General features: G+C 36.6%; 1 protein-coding gene across 1 annotated transcript; it reads left to right on the top strand.

Moving 5' to 3' along the window:
- Positions 1–895: 895 nt before the first annotated feature.
- On the top strand, positions 896–21491 carry LOC131147121 (subtilisin-like protease SBT3.6). The gene is made up of 11 exons (XM_058096913.1): positions 896–972; positions 8693–8789; positions 8866–8957; positions 16442–16539; positions 16640–16795; positions 16881–16995; positions 17982–18528; positions 19005–19081; positions 20458–20569; positions 20640–20826; positions 20938–21491. The coding sequence occupies exons 1-11, from the start codon at positions 896–898 to the stop codon at positions 21489–21491; spliced, it is 2112 nt and encodes a 703-aa protein (XP_057952896.1).
- Positions 21492–23413: the final 1922 nt, after the last annotated feature.

The following is a 23413-nucleotide window of genomic DNA, read 5'->3' as shown; positions in this document are numbered from 1 at the left end:
CACAATTTCACCAGCACCTATAATCAATCGGCCTCAAAAAAACGTTTCCTTGGCCTGAAACTCAAAAGCAAACAACCAACATATAATAAGCATGAGAAGAGGGCAAAGCAAACTCATGAAATCATCAATAAATTACGTGAGATTCTGAAGATGGAAATTTTAACATTAACAGTGCGTCACAAGGAGGAAGGGAAAGTAGAAAGAGTGAAGGAGAGTGGAGGCTGGTGTGTTTTTTGTGTGTGTGACTGTGCGTTTTGAGGGGCAGAGCCTCTGCTGCAGCGGAGGAGGAACGGCGACGGCTGCTGGTGCTGGGGAGCTTCTCTCGGTTTCCAGCAGGGCCAGCAACTGGAGAAGTGCTCGGGGCACTGGTGGTGTCGTCGTGGAGAGTTGCAAGGGCTAGACTAGATCCGCGGGGAGCAACGGCGCTGCTGCTGCTGTGTGGACGGAGGTTGATCAGAGGGCCGTGAAGAAAAAGAATTCTGCAGGAGGGTGGCCGGAAACCTGGAGATGCTGCAGGGCGGTGACGGTGACGGTGGTCACTGAAGTCTGGTACGACGTCGTGCTGGGATGACGACGGAGATGGTGTCTTCGACTGGGAGAGCTGGGTGCTGGCCAAGGACGAACTTTGCCGGAGAAGAGACCGGCTGAGGAAACCCGCTGCTGGGATGGTTCGGAGTCGCTGTTGTGCTTCGGTGGGCGATTGTGCAGGAACAGTGGGAGTTGGGAATGATGGCAGCGAGGGAGGGAGATGACTAGGGGGTTGTGAACGTGGGGGCGATGGTATCGTGAGGTGGTGCGGGTGGATGCCAGAATGGGAACTTGTGGAGAGGTGGCCGTGAACAGTGCTCACGGCTGTTTGCAGGTTAGGCAGTGTGCAGGTTTTTTTTTTTTTTGAATGGCTGTGCGCTGTGCCCCTGGCTGTGTTGTGAAGAAGGATGATGGGAGAGATGGAGGCCGCGAGGGGACTGAAGGGTGAGAGATCCGGCCCTGAGTGTAGCGCGCCCCCCCCCCTTTTTATAAAATAATCAACCCTAAAAAATCCTTCTTTTCTTTTCCTTTTTCATTTTTATTCTCTTCATACTTTTATGGTAACAATATATACAATAATAATGATAATAATAATGAAAATAAAATAAATAATAATAATAATAATATTAAATATGATAATAGTAAAATGGTAATAAAATAATAATAAATAAAATTTAAAATAATAATAATAATAATAATAATAATAATAACAAAGATAATAAAATAATAATAATAGTAATATAATAATAATAACAATAGCAAGATAATAAAGTGATAATAATAATATTTTAAAAATAATAATAACAATAATAATAAAAATAATAATAAAATCAAAATAATAATAATAATAATAATAATAATAATAATAAATATAATAATAATAACATAATAAAATAAAGATAATAAAAACACTAATAATAATAATAATAATACTAATGAAAATTAATAATAATAATAATAATAAATAAAATAATAATAATAATAATAATAATAAGACTAATGAAAATTAATAAGAATAAATAAAAATACTAATAATAAAAGTTAAAAATAATATTAATAATAATGAAAATAATAAATAATAATAATAATAAATAATATAAATAGAAGTAAAAATAAAGATAAAAGTAATAATAAAAATACTAATAATAATAATAATAAGAATAAATAAAATAATAAAAATACTAATAAAATAATAATAATAATGATAATAAATATATTGAGCCTGGGTAAAAATGGGGTGTCTACAAGACTAATAGTGGAGAGGCAGAGGAAGAGAGAGCATCAAGAGAGTTCGGGAGGAAGAGAGAAAGGGAAAAGAAAAGAAAAGAAAATGGATATATATATATATATATATATATATATTTCTTTAAAAAAATTATTTCTTGTAGGGGTCAAGTGTCACTTTTCGGGTGATGACACATGGCACGTCCTTGTTCGCATATTCTGGGTGATGTAGGCATGACGTCGCCCAATGACATGGCGCAATCTAGGATGCCGGTGGTACATTTTTGTTGATGAACAAATTTCTTCCATTTTAGTAATCTGCATCTTCATCTCAGTGCAAGTAGCATAGTGCCACGTGGAAGGTGACGTCATGATGACATCACCTTGCCATCTATTAGTCTCCCATTTTCAAAAGACAAAAAAGAAGAAAGACGAAAAAATGTCATTCATAAGCTACCATGTGTCACCCATCTAGTAGCTTCCCACCTATTTCCCTGAACTGCATCAACCCAATTTGACTCAATCCTAACTTGGGTTCTCCTTGTTGACTTAGTCAAATTGGTTGACCCAACTTGACCTAGTTCAGCCTCCCTAAACCGTTTTTTTTCAAAAAAAAAAAATAATAATGATAATAATAATTTTAAATTTTATTTTTAAACTCAAAAGAATTGAGAAAAAATGAGGAAAAATAGGAAAAAATTAGGAAAAATTAAGAAATATTCTAGAAGCCCTTTGAACTCAAGAAAATTAAAAAAAGTAAAATTTTAAAATTTGAAAAAAATAAATAAAAATTTTGAGAATTTCTCTAAAATCTTTAAAAATCACAGAAAACTTTGAAAAAAAAAAGAGGAAAAATCTAGAAACTTCTTAAGACCCTTTTTGCTTAATTTTGGGTCATTTCTTATTAGTTTATCTTGTGTGGCTTGCCTATTGCATGACTTTGCATCAATGTGTGTCTGCCCTTTCTTTTATGTTTGTGTGTGTGTGTGTGCATGCGCACACCCCTGTGAGGAGGAATTTGATGAATTGGAATTATATAATCCTTGGTTATCACCTGAAGGATGAGGATTCTAACAAAATCATGTTAGGCTTGCTCGATGGTGATTCTATTATAGACTCTTTTAGGTAAGTGCAGGCCTTACATAAATGTCTTATAGCTTGCATGCCTTGAATATTGATTGCATGTGTTATTGAAATGAATTATCCATAGTAAACCTTCCCTAAGTTTGGGGATTATATTTTTGCATACCCTTGAGAAATTGGAAGTAAGGGGGGTTTTTATTTTTTACAAAGCCTCCTAATATTTAAGGTCAGGTAAAGAAACCCTTAACTTGGAATAAATTTAATAAACAATTAATGCTCAAAGGGATCACTAGGATTTGTGTCTTCGCACGCCTTCGGGAATCCTGAGGTAAGGGTAGTTTCTGTCTTTTGCAAGACTGCCCAATGTAATGTGGACTGATAATTGAAATAAAAAGGAAGAATTTGATTCTTGATAAGTTAATTTCGAAGGAAATCCTAGGTTAATTAGGTATCATCCATTGGATAGATATAAAGGGGTGCTAATACATTTCCTTTACAAAACTGTACTACCAAATTTGATCTAGCAACACAAACCATTTACTATTGGTTTCCTTGGACCTAGGAATAGCTTAAAGACTAATGAACTAGGAGCATATTAAATAGGTGCTCTAACCACACCTAGAGTTAAATAGGTTAGTGTTGACTCCCTTGGAATATATTTTGATCCATTTCTCACCACATGCATTACCCTTTCATATGATTTAGAGTCTGCCATTCGGTCGCAATAATACGAAAATGCGACCACCATATTTCGAGAGTTAACCATTCAAGGACATTGCGACACTCTATTAAAAATTATTTAAGAAGAATAATGAAAATATTTAGAAAAAAAGGGACTTGCTATTTCAGAACCTTTTGCGACTGAGGAGCGGATGGTAATGCTGGGTAATTTTTTGAATTATTACCATTTTATATCTAATAAAAATCAGGACGGTAAATTGTGGCTATTTTGGAAGGATATAAATGTCTTTGAGGTGATTTCAATCACGATTCAAAAGATTTCCAGGTGGTTTTTTAATGACGGACAAAGAATTTTGGTGAGTTTTGTCTATGCCAAATGTTCTTATGTTGAAACAAGAGAGTTATGGCGGCAACTAGATGAGTGCCAATCAGATTTTCCTTAGTGGATCCTAGGTGATTTTAATGTTATTTGAATGGATACCGAAAGAATTGGTGGAAATCCAAGACCTCTGTTACCTATGATGGAGTTTAATGACTGCTTACATCATTATGGTCTTTTTGATTTATCAAACACAGGCTCACGAATGTCGTGGTGCAATGGCCATGAAGGGGTGGCTCGTAGTTGGGCTCAGCTTGATCGTGTTCTTATTAATAATGATTTTTCCAACCTATATGGTTCAGCTTAATTCAAATATCTGAGTTGGAAATCCTCAGATCATAGCCCTATGGTGGTGTATACAAATACGTATTTCTCTCGGTATGTCCCTATCCTATTTCGGTTCTTGAATATGTGGAGTTCACATTATATGTTTTTGTCGTGCGTTAAAGATGCCTGGATCAGGAATGACTCGGCCTTGGGTCTTTTGAAACTTGCTATTTGCCTTAAGAGAACTAAAGTTGCATTACGTGCACAGAATAAAAATGTCTTTGGGAGAGTGGGAGAAAATTTAAAAGATCTTAAGGAAAGGATGGAATATTTAGAAAATCAACTGTAAGCAGGTTTTTCTGAGGACGTTGAAGCTGATTACTTGACTACTAAGTTGGAGATTGAGGTGTGGGAGAATAGGGAAGCATCTCGCCTAGGAAAAATTGCGAAAAAAAAAATGGTTGATTGAGGGGGATCAAAACTCTAAATTCTTCCATTCAGTTATCAGTTAGAAGCAGAGTAAGAGTCATATAGACCATATGATTCTGAATGACAGGAGGATATTGGAGGGTGCATAAGTAATTCATAATAAAGCAGATGTTTTTTTCTAGAATTTTCTTTTGGAGTCTTCAGTGGTTGAACCATGCAAACTCTATGAGTTAATTCAAAGGCAAATTTCAGATGCTAATAATAATTTCCTCTGCACTGAACCAATAGAAGAAGAAGTTAAAAGAGTGGTGTTCTCTTTTCCCAAAGAAAGCAGTCGGGGACCAGATGGATTTGGCTCTGAATTTTATAAATCTCGCTGGGACATTGTAAAAAAAGACCTCTTGGATGCAGCAATGGATCTTTTTCAGGGCACTACTCTTTCCAAGTTTTTTTCCTCTTCGTTTAATGTTTTAATTCCGAAGGTGGATAATCCTTCTAAATTTGATAAATTCCAGCCTATTAGTTTATGTTCCGTGGCTTATAAAATTCTTTCCAAGATTATTGTTTTTAGAGTAACCGAGGTTGTTGATAAGTTGGTCTCGCATGAACAAGGCATTTTTATTCTTGAGCGTAGTATTTTTGAAAATATTATACTTGCTCAAGCAATGGTTCACTCTTTGCACAAGAAAATGGTTGGTGGCAATGTGATGGTAAAACTCGATATGGCTAAGGCTTATGATAAAGTGAATTAATGGAATTTTCTTCTGGAGATTCTTAAGGCTTTTGATTTCTCTGAGAGGTTTTGCAAGCTCATAAAAAATAGTGTGGAGTCCCCATGGTTTTTTGTTTTGATGAGCTGAACCTTTAAAGGGTTTTTTCAATCTACGAGAGGCTTGTGGCAAGGGGATCCACTCTTTCCTTATTTATTCATCATAATGGAGGAGACTTTGACAAGGTTGCTTAGGAAAAAACTATGAGACTGGTCGGATTGGTCAATTTAATCATCCGATTAGGACCTCATTGGTTTCGCATTTGTTATATACGGATGATATTTTTATTTTTGCGAATGGTGGGAAGAGGTCTATTAGAAATTTAGTTTATGCTCTGGAAATGTATGAGAAGTGGTCGGGTCAAAAAATCAGTAAGACAAAGTCAGCGTTATTCATTTCGAAATAAATCACTTCTGCTCGGAAGCGTGGTTTATTGAGAATCACGGATTTCATGGAAGGTAAATTCCCAGTTACATATTTGAGTGCATCTTTGGTGGCTAGAAAATTGTCTTCCAAGACATTGGAGCCTCTTGTGGAGAAGATTATAAAGAAAATTCCAAGGTGAAAATCTAAGTTGCTCTCGCAAGGTACAAGATTGATTTTATTAAGACATGTGTTGTCTAGCATGCCTATTCATTTTATGTCTATTATTAAAGTTTCGTAGGTCACATATTCTTGCATTAACTCTCTTCTTTCCAATTTTTATGGGGAGAGGTAAAAGGTAAAAGAAAGATTCATTGGCACTCTGGGGGGGGGGGGGGAATTTGTAAACCTACCTCGGAAGGGGGTCTGGGCCTGAGAGGTATTAAAGAAATTCAGAAATCTCTTCTCATGAAATTTGCCTTCAGATTGCTCACCTCTAACAATTTGTGGGCAGGTTTTTTTAAGGCTAAATATTGCAGAAATGATCATTTATTAATAAGGAAAGGGAGACCAAATGACTCTCGGTTCTGGAAATCAATTATGACCATCATTCCAGAAGTTATTAATAATGTTAAAATTTTGATGAGAGGTGGGAACCCTTCTTTTTGGTTTGACAGGTGGTTGTCATCAGGCCCATTATCTGTGAGCACTGAGGATATTTTGAACAAGAAACTGTGTATTAAAGATTGTTGGCTAAATAATAATTTGAACTCTGATTTAGTACTGGAATTAGTTGGTGCCGATAAAACAAGGAAAATTTTGCACCATGTTTTGGTGGGTAAAAGTGGGCAGGATATTTTTGTCTGGAAGCCTTCCTATGATGGTAATTTCTCTAAAAAAATGGCTTGGGAGGCAGTAAGGAGCAAAAGTGATAATTTTATGTGGAATGACTAGTTTTGGCATTCTTTATTGCCCAAAAGAATCTTAATGTGTTTTTGGAGAGCCTGGTTTAGATGCTTGGTTGTAGATGATAGAATTCAAGCCAAAGGAATATTGATGGCTTTGGCTTGTGATTGCTGCTTTCAGAGAAGTTAGGAAAACATTGATCATATTCTTTCTTTAGGTGAGGTGGCTTCAGAGGTTTGGTGTCGGGCTAGTGTGGTGTTGGGGATTCCTTTCCAACTATCCCTTCACTGGAAAAACAAAATGGAAAATTGGTTCCACTATGCTCAAAAATCGTCTATTAAAGGTATTTTAATCGGGCTAATTCCGTGTTTGATTACGTGGTGCCTCTGGAATCGAAGATGTAAAGCGAGAATGGAAGGAATTTATCAAAGTGCAGATCAGATGTGGAAAAATGTTCGATTCTGGGTTAATTTTATTACTGAGAGCACCAATTCTTTTCAAAAATTGAAGAAGTCGGACATTAAGATTTTGAATGAGTTTCAAATTAAGCATAAAGGAGTTTGCGACAGGCCTGAAAAAATTATTTCATAGGTTAAACCTCCAATAGGATGAATAAAACTTAATTGTGATGAAAGTTGTAGGGGCAATCCGGGTACTTCAGGAAGTGGAAGAATTATTCAGGATTGTCAAGGTATGATAAAAGCAGTTTTTTCAAGTTTTTTTGGCAATGGTACGAATAATAGTGCAGAATTAAAAGTAATCAGGGAAGGAATTCGTTTGTGCAAACGTTTGCATTATTTTAATGTGATTATTGAAAGTGACTCGCGAATTGTAGTTGATTGACTTCGGAAAGGTAGATGTACTTTATGGTATCTTTGGGAATTTTGAGAGGAGCTCGTGGTGGAGTTAGAAGGAGTAAACGTCATGGTGATGCATCAATATAGGGAAGGTAATAATGCGACTAATTTTCTTGCTAAAGAAGGAGAAATGAGAAACAATGTAATTTACGAAAAACAACACCTTCTACCACGGTATCTGAAAGGTATTTTTCAGATGGATAGATAGGATCTCGTTTCCGTTAGTCGTTAGTTCAACTCTAGAGTTTCGTTTGGTGAATTTTGTTTTGATTTTGGTTGTGTTTATGTTTTTATCTTCTTTGTTAGTTATGTTTAGTTTTGTTGTCCTAGTTTGGTTGGTTGTTGGTGTTGGTTTTTTTTTTTTTTTTTTTTGGAGGGTTTTTTTGTACTCTCTCTTTTGTTTTATTTTGTAACCATAGTATTCCTCTGTCAAAAAAAAGGGTACATATAAATAAATGGAGGTGTCGCCCTCTTTTAGTAATATATATAGCATTCCTGCACCTGATAAATTGGTTGCATGAACAAACCAAGGTTTGCAATGTGGATTAATTATATTTTGTCCAAAAAGGACAATGTGAATACTCAATAATAAATTCCATGTTTGATTCCAAAACAGCAATTTAGGTTCAAATTTTAAAATATGATATATATATATATAGATTCTATGCTAGTTAAATAAGTTGTCAATTTGAGGGAAAATGTTTAAAATCCACTTTTAGTGAACCTAACATTTTGATTAAGTGAAGGGAAGATTTTCTATACTATTCTATGTCCAAGAAAAAGAAACTTTATGTCGTTGTATTTTCTTTTACACTCTTTTGATAAGCAACAACTAGGGATTATATTTTGCATTTTTTTTTTTTTTAACTAAAAGAGGGCGGCACCTCCATTTATTTATATTTTGCTTATTTGATGAAAAGCTTTGCATCATTATTGATTCCTTGATTAAAGGTAGAAAATTACAGCTGGCCTATGGAATGGTTAAAATTTTCACATAAAATCATAGTTTGAAAGAATTTAAAGAACATTGATGAGAGTTCTTGTAAAAACGTGACTATATGTCTTCCAAATTAATCCATGGCCCACTGGATGGCAAATTGGTCATTAACAATGCTTAAGCAACAAGTTACTATCTACTCATTATATATGTGCGTGTGTGGAGTTTAATGGATATGAATGATAACATTCTCTCTTTTTATTTTTAGGTTTATCATGAACATGTCTTCTTCAAAGATACTCCACATCAATATTCTCATCCTTATCTTGCAACAAATTTTTGTTCTTATCACTCAATCAAAAGATGTGAGTTCTATTCTTCTAAATACGAGGCTTAACGATAACTTGTTTTGAATATTTGTAATTTTTCTTACTTATACAGGTTTACATTGTGTATATGGGAAACATAATCCATCAGACATCTAAACATGTTGAAGCCTCTCACCATGAGATTCTCACAAATTTGCTTGGAAGGTTTTATGTTTTGGTCCTCTATATTTATGCACATCCATCCTTCTATGCAAGCATGCATATAATAAATGCATATTTTTTAGGGAGAACATAATTGAATTCCTAGAAATTTGTATCTCAAGATTTGCAAGATAGAAAAAAGGCATTCTCGGCATAAAACTCCCTTGAAGGCTAATAATACACTTTTTTTCAAATTTATCTAAAAAAACTAATGGGTGGAGAGGAACGCTCAATCACTGGTTGTGACTGAAACTCAGTGAGAATCAAATGCACACGAATATAAAATGTTTGATTTCAACTTGAAAAATTATACAGAGGAATTCAAAAACAAAATCTCTCTCTCACTGGCTATTATTCTCTTAACACACCACACACTTCATTGCACACACGCACATCTATTTATAGTAAATCATACAACAATATAATCAACAATGGTGGGAATTAAACTTCAACGATTATGGCTGGTTTGGTGAGGTTGGTGGCCGAATCTTGCCCAATTTCAACGGAGGTGAGCTACCGGTTGATGAAGCTGCTGCAGTCAAATTTTTGCTGCCACCGTCCCACTATTCAAGTCTAATCTTTAACATCCCCCCTTAAACTTGACTCTCCTAACTTTGTCATTCCGAGCATTATCTTCAGTTTTGCAAAAATATCATGCCTGAGTGGTTTCGTGAAAATATCAGCAATCTGATCATATGTTCTGTAAGATATCAATTTCACTTCTTTATTCATGACATGCTCCCTGATAAAATGATACCGAGTATCAATATGTTTGCTTCTTTCATGGTAAACTGGATTTTTCACAGCAATCGCTGATTGGTTGTCGATGTAGACTTCTATGGGGTTATCTTGAAGAAATCTCAGATACTTCAGTACATTCCTAATCCATATACCATGACAAACAGCTGAGCTGGTAGCAACATACTCAGCTTCATATGATGACAACGTTACGATGGGTTGTTTCTTCGAAGACCATGTAAACGCTATATCTCCCATAAAAAATTTGAATCCCGTCGTGCTTTTTCTTTCATCAAGATCTCTTTCCCAATCGCTATCTGAATAGCCGATAAGTTTGCAATCACCTCTTAATGAATAGAACATACCATCGATTATGGTACCCTTGACATATTGGAGTATCCTTTTCGCTGCATTCAGGTGGGACTGGTTAGGAGTCTCCATATACCTGTTGACAAGTCCAACTCCATAGAGTATGTCTAGTCTAGTGCACGTCAAATACCTCAAGCTTCCAACCAGAATCTTGAAATATGTGGGGTCAACATCTCCTTCCTCATTCTTTCTCAATTCCAATCCAGTTTCAACCGAAGTTGTCACTGGGTTGCATTTGTCCATCCCAAACTTCTTCAGTACTTCTTTTGCATAGTGGCTCTGGGAGATGAAGATTTCTCTTCTCGCTTTGCACGACTTCTATGCCAAGGAAGTGAGCCATATGTCCAATATCAGTCATTTCAAATTCTTTGACCATGCTCCTCTTGAAAGCGGCAAACATCTCTGGATTGTTGCCGGTGAAGATCAGATCATAAACATATAGGTAGGCTATCAGCATGCTTCCATCTATCTCCATCTTTATGTATAGCGCATGCTCGTAGGGACACTTCTCAAATCCATTCTTCTGGAAGTAGTCATCAATCCTCATGTTCCACACACGAGGTGCCTGCTTCAAGCCATAGAGTACTTTTTTCAACTTGTACACTCTATCTTCTTTGCCCTTCTTCATATATCTAGGTGGTTGATCGATATTAATCTCTTCTTCTAGAAAACCATTCAAGAAATTCCGATTTCACATCCAGCTGGTAAATCTTCCATCCATTTTGTGCTAATAGTGAAATTAGTAATCTAATGGTTTCAAGTTTGGCAATCGGGGCAAAGATTTCACCATAATCAATCCCTTCTTTCTGCTTGTAGCCTTTGGCGACAAGTCTTGCTTTGTATCTCTGAACTTCTCCTTAAGCGTTCTTCTTGGTCTTGTAGACCCATTTCACACCAATGGTTTTGCGGCCCTTCGAGAGATTTGTCAACTCCCAAGTCTTGTTCTTCTCGATGGATTGAATCTCCTCATCCATCGTTTTTCTCCATTTTTCTTATTCGTTAGCTTCCTCAAAGCTAACCGGGTCGCTGGTCAACAACAGACAGTATAAAGTAACATACTTTTCTATTGGTTCTGTAGTTTCATACGGATCAGCTAGATTTCGAGCTCTTCTAGGTCTCATGTCTGAGATTTCACGCTTTATTGGTGATGGAGCTTCATTCCTCTGTGGTGAACCATGTGGAGGTGTCTGTAGCTCGGGAACTTGTGGTTTGATAGCCACTTCTCTTGTCTGTGTAGGTTCTTCTCCTTCAAGTGTTAGTTCCACATCTTTGGAACATTCAGCTTGGTCCCATTTCCAGGATTCATTTTCTTAAAAAATGACATCCCGACTGTGAAATAATTTCTTATTTATGGGATTGTAGAGTCGATATCCAATCATGTATTGCTGTATCCAACAAGGATACACTTCTCTCCTTTATCATCCAGCTTTGTCCTTCTTGCTTCTGGGATCTTGGCGTAAGCTATAGAGCAAAACACCCTAAGATGACTTACACTGGGCTTGTGAGTACTCCAGGATTCATATGGTTTCCTTGTATCAAGACTCTTCGTAGGACACCGATTGAATAGATAGACTACACATAACACTGCTTTTGCCCAAAAACTCTTAGGCACATTCTTATCCTTTAACATGCTTTTAGCTATGTTAAGGATTGTGCGGTTCTTCCTTTCAACTACACCATTCAACTGGGGAGTGTAGGTCGGTGTGAACTGTGTTTGAATCCCTTGATGCCTAAGGAATTCAAGAAAATTTTCATCTCTGTATTCTCCTCCTTGGTCTGACTGGAGTGACTTGATGCGGTAGCTACTCTATTTCTCCACAAGAGTTTTGAACTCTTTGAACTTGTCGAACACCTCTGACTTCCTTTTCAGGAAGTAGACCAAGGTCTTCCTACTGTAGTCATCGATGAAGGTTAGGAAGTATCGATCATGTCCATTCGAAAATGGTCTTAGTGGACCACACACGTCTGTGTGTATTAGTTGGAGCGGCATGGTTGATCTCTAGTCGGCTTGCTTTCCAAAGCTGTTTTTGTGTTGCTTGCTTAGAATACAGCTTTCTCATATCATATTTGGATGGTGGATATTGGGTAAGCCTTTCACCATCTTCTTTCTTCCCAATTGTTTCAAAATTTCAAAATTAGTTGCCCATACCTTAGATGCCATAGCCAGTCTTTGTCGCTAATGATAGCGCTCAAACACCTTGGCGTATCATGTTGGATGGCGAACGAAAACATTCAATTCTTTGTCATTTGAACTCGAGTAACAAGCTTTCCTTGAGCATCTATTATCACCATCTACTTATCACTGAGGCTAATTCGATAGCCTCTCTCCACGAGCTGTCCGAGACTAAGTATGTTAGTCTTCATATATGGCATGTAATAGACGTTGGAGATGTAACCATGATCTCCAGACTTCTGTTTGATCAAAACATCTCCTCTCCCTCGGACTAGGGATTTAGAATTATCGCCGAAAGAGATCTCCCCCTGAACTTTCTCATTAAGTTCAAAAAATAGGTTCTTTCTGCCAGTCATATGGTTGCTGGCTCTAGAATCAAGGTACCAAACACTTTGGTTATGAGGAGTTGCATTGTGTGCCATCAGCATCAACGACTCTCCATCTGCATGATTAGTTTCGGCAAGGTTAACCTCTTCACTAACCTTTTCTTGTTGTCGCCCCCAACATTCATTGCTATAGTGTCCGTACTTGTGACAATTGTAGCACTGAACACTTCTTTTGTCTACGTTCGGGCGGTTATTGTATCCTCCTCTTCTTCCTTGTCCTCTGCCTCGTGGGACATAATTCTGTTGATTGCCTCCTCCTCTAATGGGACCTCTTCCGCCTCTGCTACCTCCTCTGGAGTCAAAGTTTCTGAAATTTCTTTCCCGAGATCCTTGACCTCATCCTCTTCCTTGCTGTGACGTCCCCCCTTTGTCATATCTATCTGTAGTGAGGGACATCTTTGTTTGGAGGGCTTGCTCCAGTGCTTTATCATCACTCTTTCTGTTGACTTTCTGCTCATAGGCGTGGAGTGAGCCTACAAGTTTTTCTACGGACATTGTTTCCAGGATCACAACAATATAATCAAATTTTGGATCTAGAGATCACAAAATTTTCTCACAAATTCTCTCTTCATTGAGAGTCTCTCCATTTCTTCTCAATTGATTTGATACTACCATCACTCGTGTATAGTAGTCAGCAATAGATTCAGTAGACTTTATTTTGAGAGATTCGAACTCACCTCGTAATGTTCGAAGACGAATCTTTTTCACTTTATCTGCACCTTTGTATGTTCGATGGAGAGAGTCCCAAACTTCTTTGGATGTCTTGCGGATGCGATGATTTCGAATGTGGCCTCATCAAGGCCTTGGTAGATTATGGACTTCGCCTTGCAATCTTTCTTTCCATTGGCTCGCAAGGTCATTCTTTGAGCATCCGACATAGTTGTTTTGGCTTCTTTTGATGGGCTATCTCTGTACCCATCTTCAACGATGTCCATGACATCCTGAGCACCTAGAAAGGCTCTCATTTGAATCGACCAATTGTCATAATTCTCCTGAGTCAATTTTGGAATGACCCCTTGGGCAGCACCTTTCGCCATTTAATATACAAAAATAGAGATATAGGTACTGATTTTGGTAAATCTGATGCCACCAATGTATTCAAAAGATTGAAAAACCTTAGGAACCGGTTTTGGGTTGCAAAGAATCGGTCTAAAAATCACTAAACCGGCTACAGGAAATTCTAGTGAATTTTTAAACTAACCGGTTTAACTTAATGGCCGTTTAACGGCGTTAATGTTCCTGTTATGCCACGTGGCGTGCTTTGCGCATGCCGCGTGTTAGCTGCTATGCGCGAGTCGGAAGCCGGTCAGGTCGCGAGTCGGTGGACGAGTCGGATTTCTCCAATCGGATGAAAAAGACGCATGCGGGTGCTTGGGGCCTGTGTTGCCATCCTCCGGAGTCTTCGTCGGCGTGTGCGGATCGTGGAAAGGGCGCTATCTTCGTGGGATGCGCGTGTAGAGTCTCCCAGTGTCCATTTGAGATGTGGTTTTCACCGTTGGAGTTGTCTAGAGTCTAATTTTACAACGGTAGGCTCAATTTTGAATTTTGAGCAACTTCAAAACTGGGAGAAAATCGAATTTTTTCTTTGTTTGCCTCTGTTTGGCGAATTACGGCGTACCTGGATGCTCTGATACCACTTATGGGTGGAGAGGAATGCTTAATCACTGGTTGTGACTGAAACTTAGTGAGAATCAAATGCACACGAATATAAAATGTTTGATTTCAACCTGAAAAATACAGAGAACTTCAAAAACAGAACTCTCTCTCTCTCTTGCTCACTGGCTTAACACTCTCAACACACCACACACTTCATTGCATACACACATATCTATTTATAGTAAATCATACAACAATATAATCAACAATGGTGGGAATTAAACTTCAACGATTGTAGCTGGTTTGGTGAGGTTGGTGGCCGAATCTTGCCTAATTTCAATGGAGGTAGGCTGCTGGTTGATAAAGCTGCTGCAGTCAAATTTTTGCTGCCACCGTCCCACTATTCAAGTTTAATCTTCAACAAAAATGTTAGAACCTTTTATCATTTATTTTTAATAACTAGTTAGCTATATACCCATTTAATCTATGGTTTAAAGGGAAAGTAAAAGTGTATCCAAATTATTATTGTGATCTAATTGAAATATAAGTGACAACAGATCTTCAAAACAAGTACTATAATTATAAACGCCAAAATTGAATTTAATCATCAACATAATATGAGATTTTCAGGTAAAGGTTAGAATGAAGAAATTAGAGTCACATGATCAAACTAATCAATCCATATATGTGTTTGTTTACCAATTTGTTCGTATACATACCCAAACACATGTATTAACAACAAAAGTATCCTAAAAGGCTAAAATAATAAATAAACTACCTGTGTTATTATAATAGTGACCTACCAAATAGATGATAGATAAAGAAATAACGGAAAAATTTGCTAGGTTTAAAAAAGTTAGAGGTAATTGCAATAGATCAAATTAGCAGTAACTTAAAAAAAAAAGTGAACAATTAGAGAAAGTAAAGACGTTTCATTTTTTTTGTTGAATCGATGAAGGGATATTTAAAATATAAATAATATAATAAAAAGAGTTGAAAAACAAGATAGTTAAAAGGTGAATAACTAAAAAAATGCATAAATTAAGGGATGGGTACAATGCTCATAGAAAATAATATATCTATTTACATTTTTTTATTACATCTTTAAAAAGACTATAATTAAGAAAGCCTAACTAGTTTCACTAAAGAAATATGCTTCCAAGAATCATGAAAATAGTGTTGTAAAATTCGGGTATAAGAAAAACACACAGCAGAAGATGTAAACTTGCAACAAATAAACCAAGTCTCAATAACACTCCACCAATATGAATGAGAAGACAACAACCAATAACACAAGAATAAAAGCAAATGGCATTCAATATTGACTACAATGTGAAACACCACAATACACAAGTTTTACAATGATCTTCTACTTCTCATACACTCAAAAATACAATATATAAAAATTATTCGGAGGTTTCCCTCCAAATGTCCAACCACCATAACGTCCAAATTCAAATTTCAAAAATCTGCTCGCAACCCATAACTGCTCATCGACGAGAAGAGGGATTTGTCGACGAGATCAAAAAGACAATTCGTCGACGATTCTAACCACTCGTGACAAACCTTTAAAACAGCTCTCGGTATCTTAGGATCTCTGAACTTTTGGGCCTCTCGGGATCTTCTCGTCGACGAACACAGGACACTCGTCGACGAGGCCTTGCTGTCTTCATCAACGAACACAGGGCATTGGTCAACGATCTCCTACTGTGTTGTCCCTTCAGTTTTTCCTTTTTCCTTCTTTACTTAAGAAAAATAAAGTATAAGAGCCACAAACAACAAATAGTGTATTGATTGAAATCGTCGTAACCTTTGGAAACGAAAGTTATAACAATTATATTTTAAAATTTGTTAAAATTAGATAATAAAAAAAAAGCTTAAAAATAGTAGCTAGGATAATGTTTAGGGAATTTCACAATAAATGGACGGGAGTAAAAATTCTTTTTTCTTCTAGTTTTGTTTGCATTAAATAATAAAAACTATTCTTTACTCTCCAATTAATCCATTATGCTTTCTCTCATTAAAATTCATTAGGAAAAATTCTTTTTCCTTATTATGCTTTGCTTAGAATAATTGCACAAAAGCATCAAATACATTGCATCTATATATGTGTGGGCACGCGCATGTGTGTATATATTTATATACTTTTAAATAGAATTTCATAGAATTCATTGAAAAGGTAACCGTGAAAAGAAACCCACCGCTTGCTGTTTTCAATCTAATAGCAAAGAAGTTGCGGAAGAATCAATTTTATATAGCTACAAGCATGGATTTTCAGGGTTTTCAGCAGTTTTGACCGAATCTCAAGCCAAGAAAATTGCAGGTGTCGTAATCTTATGAACTTAGAACGTTGTTTGCAAAATACAAATTGACATTACCCTTTTGTAAATTATTGTACTTTATGTGATAAACAAAAATTGTAGGTTTCCCCGAAGTTATTTCTGTATTTCCTAATAGAATGCTTAAGCTACACACAACTAGAAGTTGGGACTTTCTATATGTAAAATCCCAATTTACAAATGGAATACTTCGTAAGGGTAATTTTGGTGCTGGAGTAATTATCGGCTTCCTTGATACTGGTTCGTGCCAAAACTATTGAGTATACATTTATTTCACATGCATTTGATTTGTAAATAAATATTTAATAGCTTACACATGGTTTAGGAATATGGCCCGAGTCTGAAAGTTTCATAGATAACTATATGAAAGAGGTTCCTTCGACGCGTTGGAATGGCACATGTCAAGAAGGGGAAAAGTTCAACAGATCCAGCTGTAATAGGTTAATTATAGTGTATTATTTGCATTTCAATTGGTCTTTACTTTCTCTGCCTCTCTATGCTTTGCCATTTTCTTTCATGCTTGATTGAATTAAATGATTAAGATGCAAACAAAAATTTAATCTGCTTTTTGTTATGCAAAAAATACCTAAGTTCAAATTTTTTTTTTTTTTTTTATGCATCCTAAATTGAATATGTTAATTGGCATTCAATGTTTGTTTACATATCCTAAATTGAATATGGACACCCCCCCCCCCTTTTTTTTTTAAGAAGAAGAAGAAGAATGATCATTCCATCCTAAAGATATATTGTCTTTCAGCAATGGTAATATTTTTCAATTTCACGAGCTGATTTCATCCTGCTAGTAGACTATTGGAATAAAATGAGCTCTGTGCATTTTTTGCCCCATACATACATAATTTTTTGTGGGGGGTTTATGAACTTGTGTGGGAAATTCCCATTGATGCCCCATCTGGCTAGGGAAATATTTTCTTAGAAAATAATTTTCTATTTTTCATTCTAAAATATTTTCCCACCCAACAAAACCGAGGCTAAGTTTTTTTTTTTTTTGGCCATCTCTTGTGATTCACAAAAGTTGGGAGAGATTTCCTTTCCTTGATTTATGATCAACTTTCTTCTTTAAATTGTGATTAACATATCCATCTTTAGACAATTAGCTAGGAACTATTTAAGTCATAAAAAAATGAATAATTATTTTTGGGTCAACTTTATTTTGTGTTGCAAAGTACTTTGTGATCATTTCCGCAATAGACCTTTATAACTATCTTTTCGTAGTACCCTATAATGTTGAAAGATGTAATAAGGGATTGCAAGCTAGTTTTGTGAAATGTTCTCTTATGACTCTTGAAACTGTTTCGTTGCTTGTTTATTTTTTAGCTCTTGTAACTTGGCATTATGTACTTGTAATTCTCATTTATCTTCATGATTGTTGAAGTGTAGCAACTAATTGTTTGGATATCACGAGTAGGAAAATTATTGGTGCAAGATGGTACATTAAAGGATATGAAGCTGAGAACGGAAAGTTTGATCCAAACAAGTTTGGCGACTTCTTATCTGCACGAGATACACAGGGCCATGGTACTCATACTGCTTCTACTGCAGCCGGGACACCTACACAAAATGTAAGTTTTAGGGGACTAGCTGGAGGATTTGCAAGAGGAGGTGCTCCATTGGCATGGATATCTAGTTATAAAACATGTTGGGGTGCCGGTGAATGTGCCTCAGCAGACGTTCTTGCTGCCTTCGATGGCGCTATTTTTGATGGAGTGGATGTGCTTTCATTATCACTGGGCGATGAATTACCGCCTTTTCCTACTTATGTTGAGGATGTTTTGGCGATTGGTTCCTTCCATGCAAATGCAAAAGGAATTTCTGTAGTTTGCAGTGCTGGGAATTCTGGTCCATTGCCTCACACAGTAGCAAATACCTTTCCATGGGTCTTAACCACTGCTGCCAGTACTATTGATAGAGTTTTTCCAACATCTATTACCATGGGCAACAACAAGACTGTTTTGGTACTACTAAAACTTTTTCTTAAGCTGTTAAAACTTATAATTTATAGTGGCAATGCATACACCTACATGCACACATGCACGAAGGAATGTTAGCTTACAAAATTTTTGAATAGTTTAGTGTAGTACCTGTTTTAGATTTAGAAAGAGCATAACCTTGCTTTCTCTTTATGATGGAGGAGAATTTGTCTAACTTCAATTACTTTGTTAGCAATGTATGAGTGAGTCATAAAAATCTCAAGATCTTTACCAAGCAACTTTTCCTTAAAAAATTCACTCACTATCTTGTGCGAAGATATTGAATGTAATGAAAATATGATGAGATGTGAATATTATGAGGTTGCCTGTATTTTAGCTTCTCCAAAAATTGCAAGTTTTGTTGGGGTTTGTCCCACATCGGTTGTGGAAGCAGATTGGTGGTCAATTATTAAGTGTGAGGGAAAGTCTAATCCCATAAGCTTGTTTTTGGGGTTGAGAAGGCCCAAGACCACCCAATACTGATATCAGAGCTTATGGTTTCTCCCTGGGATGCTGGGCATGTGGTGCTGCCAATTTGGTGAGCCCAATTCGTGTGGAGTTTCGAGCCCAATCCCAATTCGTGAGGGGTTTGGAGCCTGATGTGTAAAGGGGAGATTGTTAGGGTTTGTCCCACATCGGTTATGGAAGGAGCTTGGTGGTCAGTTATTAAGTGTGAGGGAAAGTCTCACGCCATAAATTAACTTTTGGGGTTGAGAATGCCTATGACCACCCAACACGTTTTTGAGTTTGTTATTTAAAAATAAAAATAGTTTAGCATTTAGGCTATAACATTTAGCAACAGAAAGATCTTTGACCCAATAAGTACTCAGCAACCAATCTGAGCTTTATTTCTTATTGTTTCAACCGGATGTCAAAACCATAAGGTATATATCACTTATATAACTAAATTAATTTTATTTTCTTGTATAGGGTCAAGCTTTAAATATAAGGAATATCACGAGCAAGTTCTACCCTCTTATGTATGGGGCAGATATCAAACGCAATGATACAAGTTTTATAGATGGAAGGTAGTATATGTAACTCAATATTTATTAATTATTCTCAATTGGAAATATATATACATACTGCATGCTTGGAAAGACCTTAATTTGGAGTTGGAGTTGTATTGGGTTTGGATAAGGTGATGTATATAACTATATTGAAATTTATTCAAATCCATTCAAATCTAAATTTAAGGTCTGAAATCCATGTTCTCAAATCCTACCGCTGCATGTCCAACCCACAAAAAATCGACTAATGGAAATAGGTGGAACGGAAATGAATTTACCATTTGGTTCCTTCATTTTTCAAATTTTCATTCTATTCCATTTCACAAGAAATATGTATAATCTTTGCTTTTCATATTTTTTTTCCCTCTATGTATAAGAAATCCATGCATATGCTTGGGATTTTTTTGATTTGAACAGAAGTTGTCAATTGGGGAGCCTGAATGCCACACTGGTTAGGAAATATAATTCTATGTTTTCAATCCGGCAATGACCTACAAAGATCAGCTGCCACAGCTTTCATAAGTGTGAGGAGTGCAAATGGAGCTGGTGTCATCTTTGCTCGAGCACCGACAGATCGTACGATAGAGTTCCTTCGCAATTTTATTCAAGTGGACTTTGGAACTGGATCAATTTTGCAACAATATTCAAGGATGCCAAGGTTATTAGCTATTTTATGTGGCATAAAATTTTATACTTTAATATTTAGAGTTGATTTGGGAGCATGGATTTTATGCTTGAATTTGAATTTCATACTATTTTTTTTTAAAAAAATCTATATTATATTCGTTGATCATTCGCACAAATATAAATTCAAAACCGGAAATCGATGCTCCTAAACCGGAGGTTTTTAAGTTTATGCAATGCATAGTTATAATATAAATTTTTTATTTGATAAATACTGTAGTCCTATGGTACAAATTAGCTATCCAAAAACAACTGTGGGGAAAAAGACTTCCCCAAAAGTAGCAATCTTCTCATCTCGAGGACCCAATTCAGTAGCCCCCTACGCTTTAAAGGTACCAACATTCTTTTGCAACAATTTTTTTTAGTGTCATTTTTATATTGACGTGGTGATTGAAAATTTAGCCGGACATTGCCGCTCCGGGAGTCAATATATTGGCTGCCTGGTCTCCTGCCGCTGGAGGCAATCTGTTCAACGTGGAGTCTGGAACATCCATGTCAACTCCTCATGTAGCAGGCATTGTTGCCCTTTTAAAAGCTATCCATCCTAGTTGGAGCCCTGCAGCCATTAAGTCTGCACTAGTCACAACTGGTAATTTTTAAACAAGTACTGTTTTAGTTGATCAAATAATATGCACATCATTGATTCTCTCTCTCTCTCTCTCTCTCTCTCATGCATGTGTGTATGTGTATAATATCACAGCTTCAAACAAGGATATATATGGTCAAAGACCCATTTCTGAGGGTTTTCCGAATAAATTGGCCGACTTATTTGATTATGGTGGCGGTTTTATTAATGCTAATCAAGCCATGGATCCTGGTCTTATATACGAAATTGAAGCTTCAGACTACGCCAAGTTTCTTTGTTCTATGGGCTACAGTGAAATTGAGATCGGCAAGATGACCAATATAAAAAATCCATGCAATAATGAAACCAACTTCCTCATAAATCTTAATTTACCTTCTATTTCAATTCCTGACCTAAGGAATAGTATAACAATATCAAGAACCGTAACGAAGGTGGGTCCGGTAAATTCAATATACATTGCTCGAGTTCAAGCTCCATCTGGCATATTTGTGAAAGTTCAGCCATCAATCTTATTTTTCAACTCTGAGAAGAAGCAGCAGGAGTTCAAGGTGACATTAAATCCCCTACAAAATATTCAAGGAGATTATGTTTTTGGATATCTATTTTGGGAGGATTTTATACATCAAGTCAAGACACCATTAGTCATTCGACAAATAATTGATTATTGATGTGGTCATGTAATGCTTGTAGCAGACGCTTCTTCTCAAATAACCACTATTAATTGTTGGGGCTTTGTTATGTTATCTAATGCTAAGCTTATCTTCAGTTTTCTTTCTTCATATTGTAACTTTATGAACCATGTTTTGGATATCAAACTTTCTCTACTTCTTCTTCTTCTTCTTTTATTATTTTTTCTATTTCAAGGTTGTCCTTCTCTACCACCTTCTTCGCTTTTTTAATTCCACTATTCTATTATGTTGAGTTGTGGCTCCATTTATAGGGCATACATGCACTTAAAGACGGTTATAAATTGAGGGACTCATGCAAGCCCCTAAGCCCTCCACGCACAAGACCTCCATGTCTGCTTAAATTAGTTAAGTGGGGTGTGTTGGGAGGTGCGAGGGAGCGAAGCACCCTGTAGTATGATACAATGTATTTATGTGTAGATTCAATGTAATTGTATATTATATAAGAGTATTTTGGGTTTTTGTTGTCGTCCACAAGCTACTGTGGCTTCTCATCTTCGCCCTAGCCTTAAAAACTCTCTTGACTCCCCTTTTATTTCTCCAACCCCAAGGACCCTAGTGCACGGCTGCTCTGGCCTTTTCTTTACATGACCCATGCATGAATTTAAAACCCTCACATGCTGTTGTGGCCTTCCTTTTTGTATGGACCATGCACAACCCTTTCCCTTATGCTATATGTTAGGGGTTGACAGTGTGACCTCCATTAAATGGAGAGGAGAGATCTCTTCATTTGCCCTCGCCGGGAATTTTTATACTAGATGCTAAATTACTCGGATGAAGACTTATGTGATTGTCTTGTTGATTGAATATAACAACTAGTTCTATATGTCATTCATGAATTCATTACTGTTGGAACTGATATTTCATACCTACAATGGCTTTCGAAAATCTTTTCGAGTGTTCATGACACCCGAATTGAATATGTAGTTGTTGGCTGTCACTGTCGAGGGAAAGCCTCGACGAGTGTCGTGCGGCCCGGTTTAAATTCCTGGTCCGTGACACTATGCATATGGCCAATTTAATTTGCTGCGCATGGCCTACAAAATGCATGGCCCATGCATTTTGTTTTGCTTTCATGTGTTGTTTTTTATTCCAATGTTGCCTCTCCTTTTGCATTTCAATTGCATGGCTTTAAATTGCATGGACCTTCACCTTCTTTTTATTTTTGTTTTACCTTTAATTCCCAAAAATTGTCTGCGCTAATTAAACACAAGTGCTCGTAAATTTTATACACAAATTTAGAATAAAAATCTTACTGTTATAAATTGAGCTCCATTTAAAATATTGTGTATAGTTTGGGCACTAATCAGGGGGGACAATCGAAAGAGTTCAAAAATTAATTCATAATGGGTCACATGTCGCCCTTTCGGTGCTAACACATAGAACACCACGTCCGCACGTTTAGGTGGGTGACGTGGCGCGATCCCAACTGGTCATTTTTTTTTCCCCTCTAGATGACTAGATCGATGCCACGCCAACAATTCGTGCCTTATTCCCCGAGCCAATGCGTGCCCTGCTACCACATGAAGGGTGATGCCGTGATGATGTCACCCTCCCACGCATCATATCCTGATTTTTCAAAAAAAAAAAAAAAGAAATCAAAATCACCCTGTACTACCACGTGCCTCTTCAGATGGATGACACATAATAGCCCATATATACTTCCAGCCTATTCTCCTTCCCCTAAATCAAGTCAATCCAGTCTGGCCTAGCTCAATTTGAGTCTAACCTATTGACTTAGTCAAGTCGGTCAAGCTAGTTTGACCCGATACAGCTTCCTTGAACTGCCCATTTTTTTTATTAATAATTCATTTTTAATTCAGAAAATTTGGACAAAAAAATAGTAAAATAAAATTAGAAAAATCGGTGGTGAAAATTAGAAAAAAAAATTATCTGAGTTTTTT

The sequence above is a fragment of the Malania oleifera genome, unplaced genomic scaffold, assembly GCF_029873635.1.
Source record: "Malania oleifera isolate guangnan ecotype guangnan unplaced genomic scaffold, ASM2987363v1 ctg136, whole genome shotgun sequence".
Lineage (NCBI taxonomy): Eukaryota > Viridiplantae > Streptophyta > Magnoliopsida > Santalales > Ximeniaceae > Malania > Malania oleifera.
This window is presented reverse-complemented; position numbering and strand designations above follow the sequence as displayed.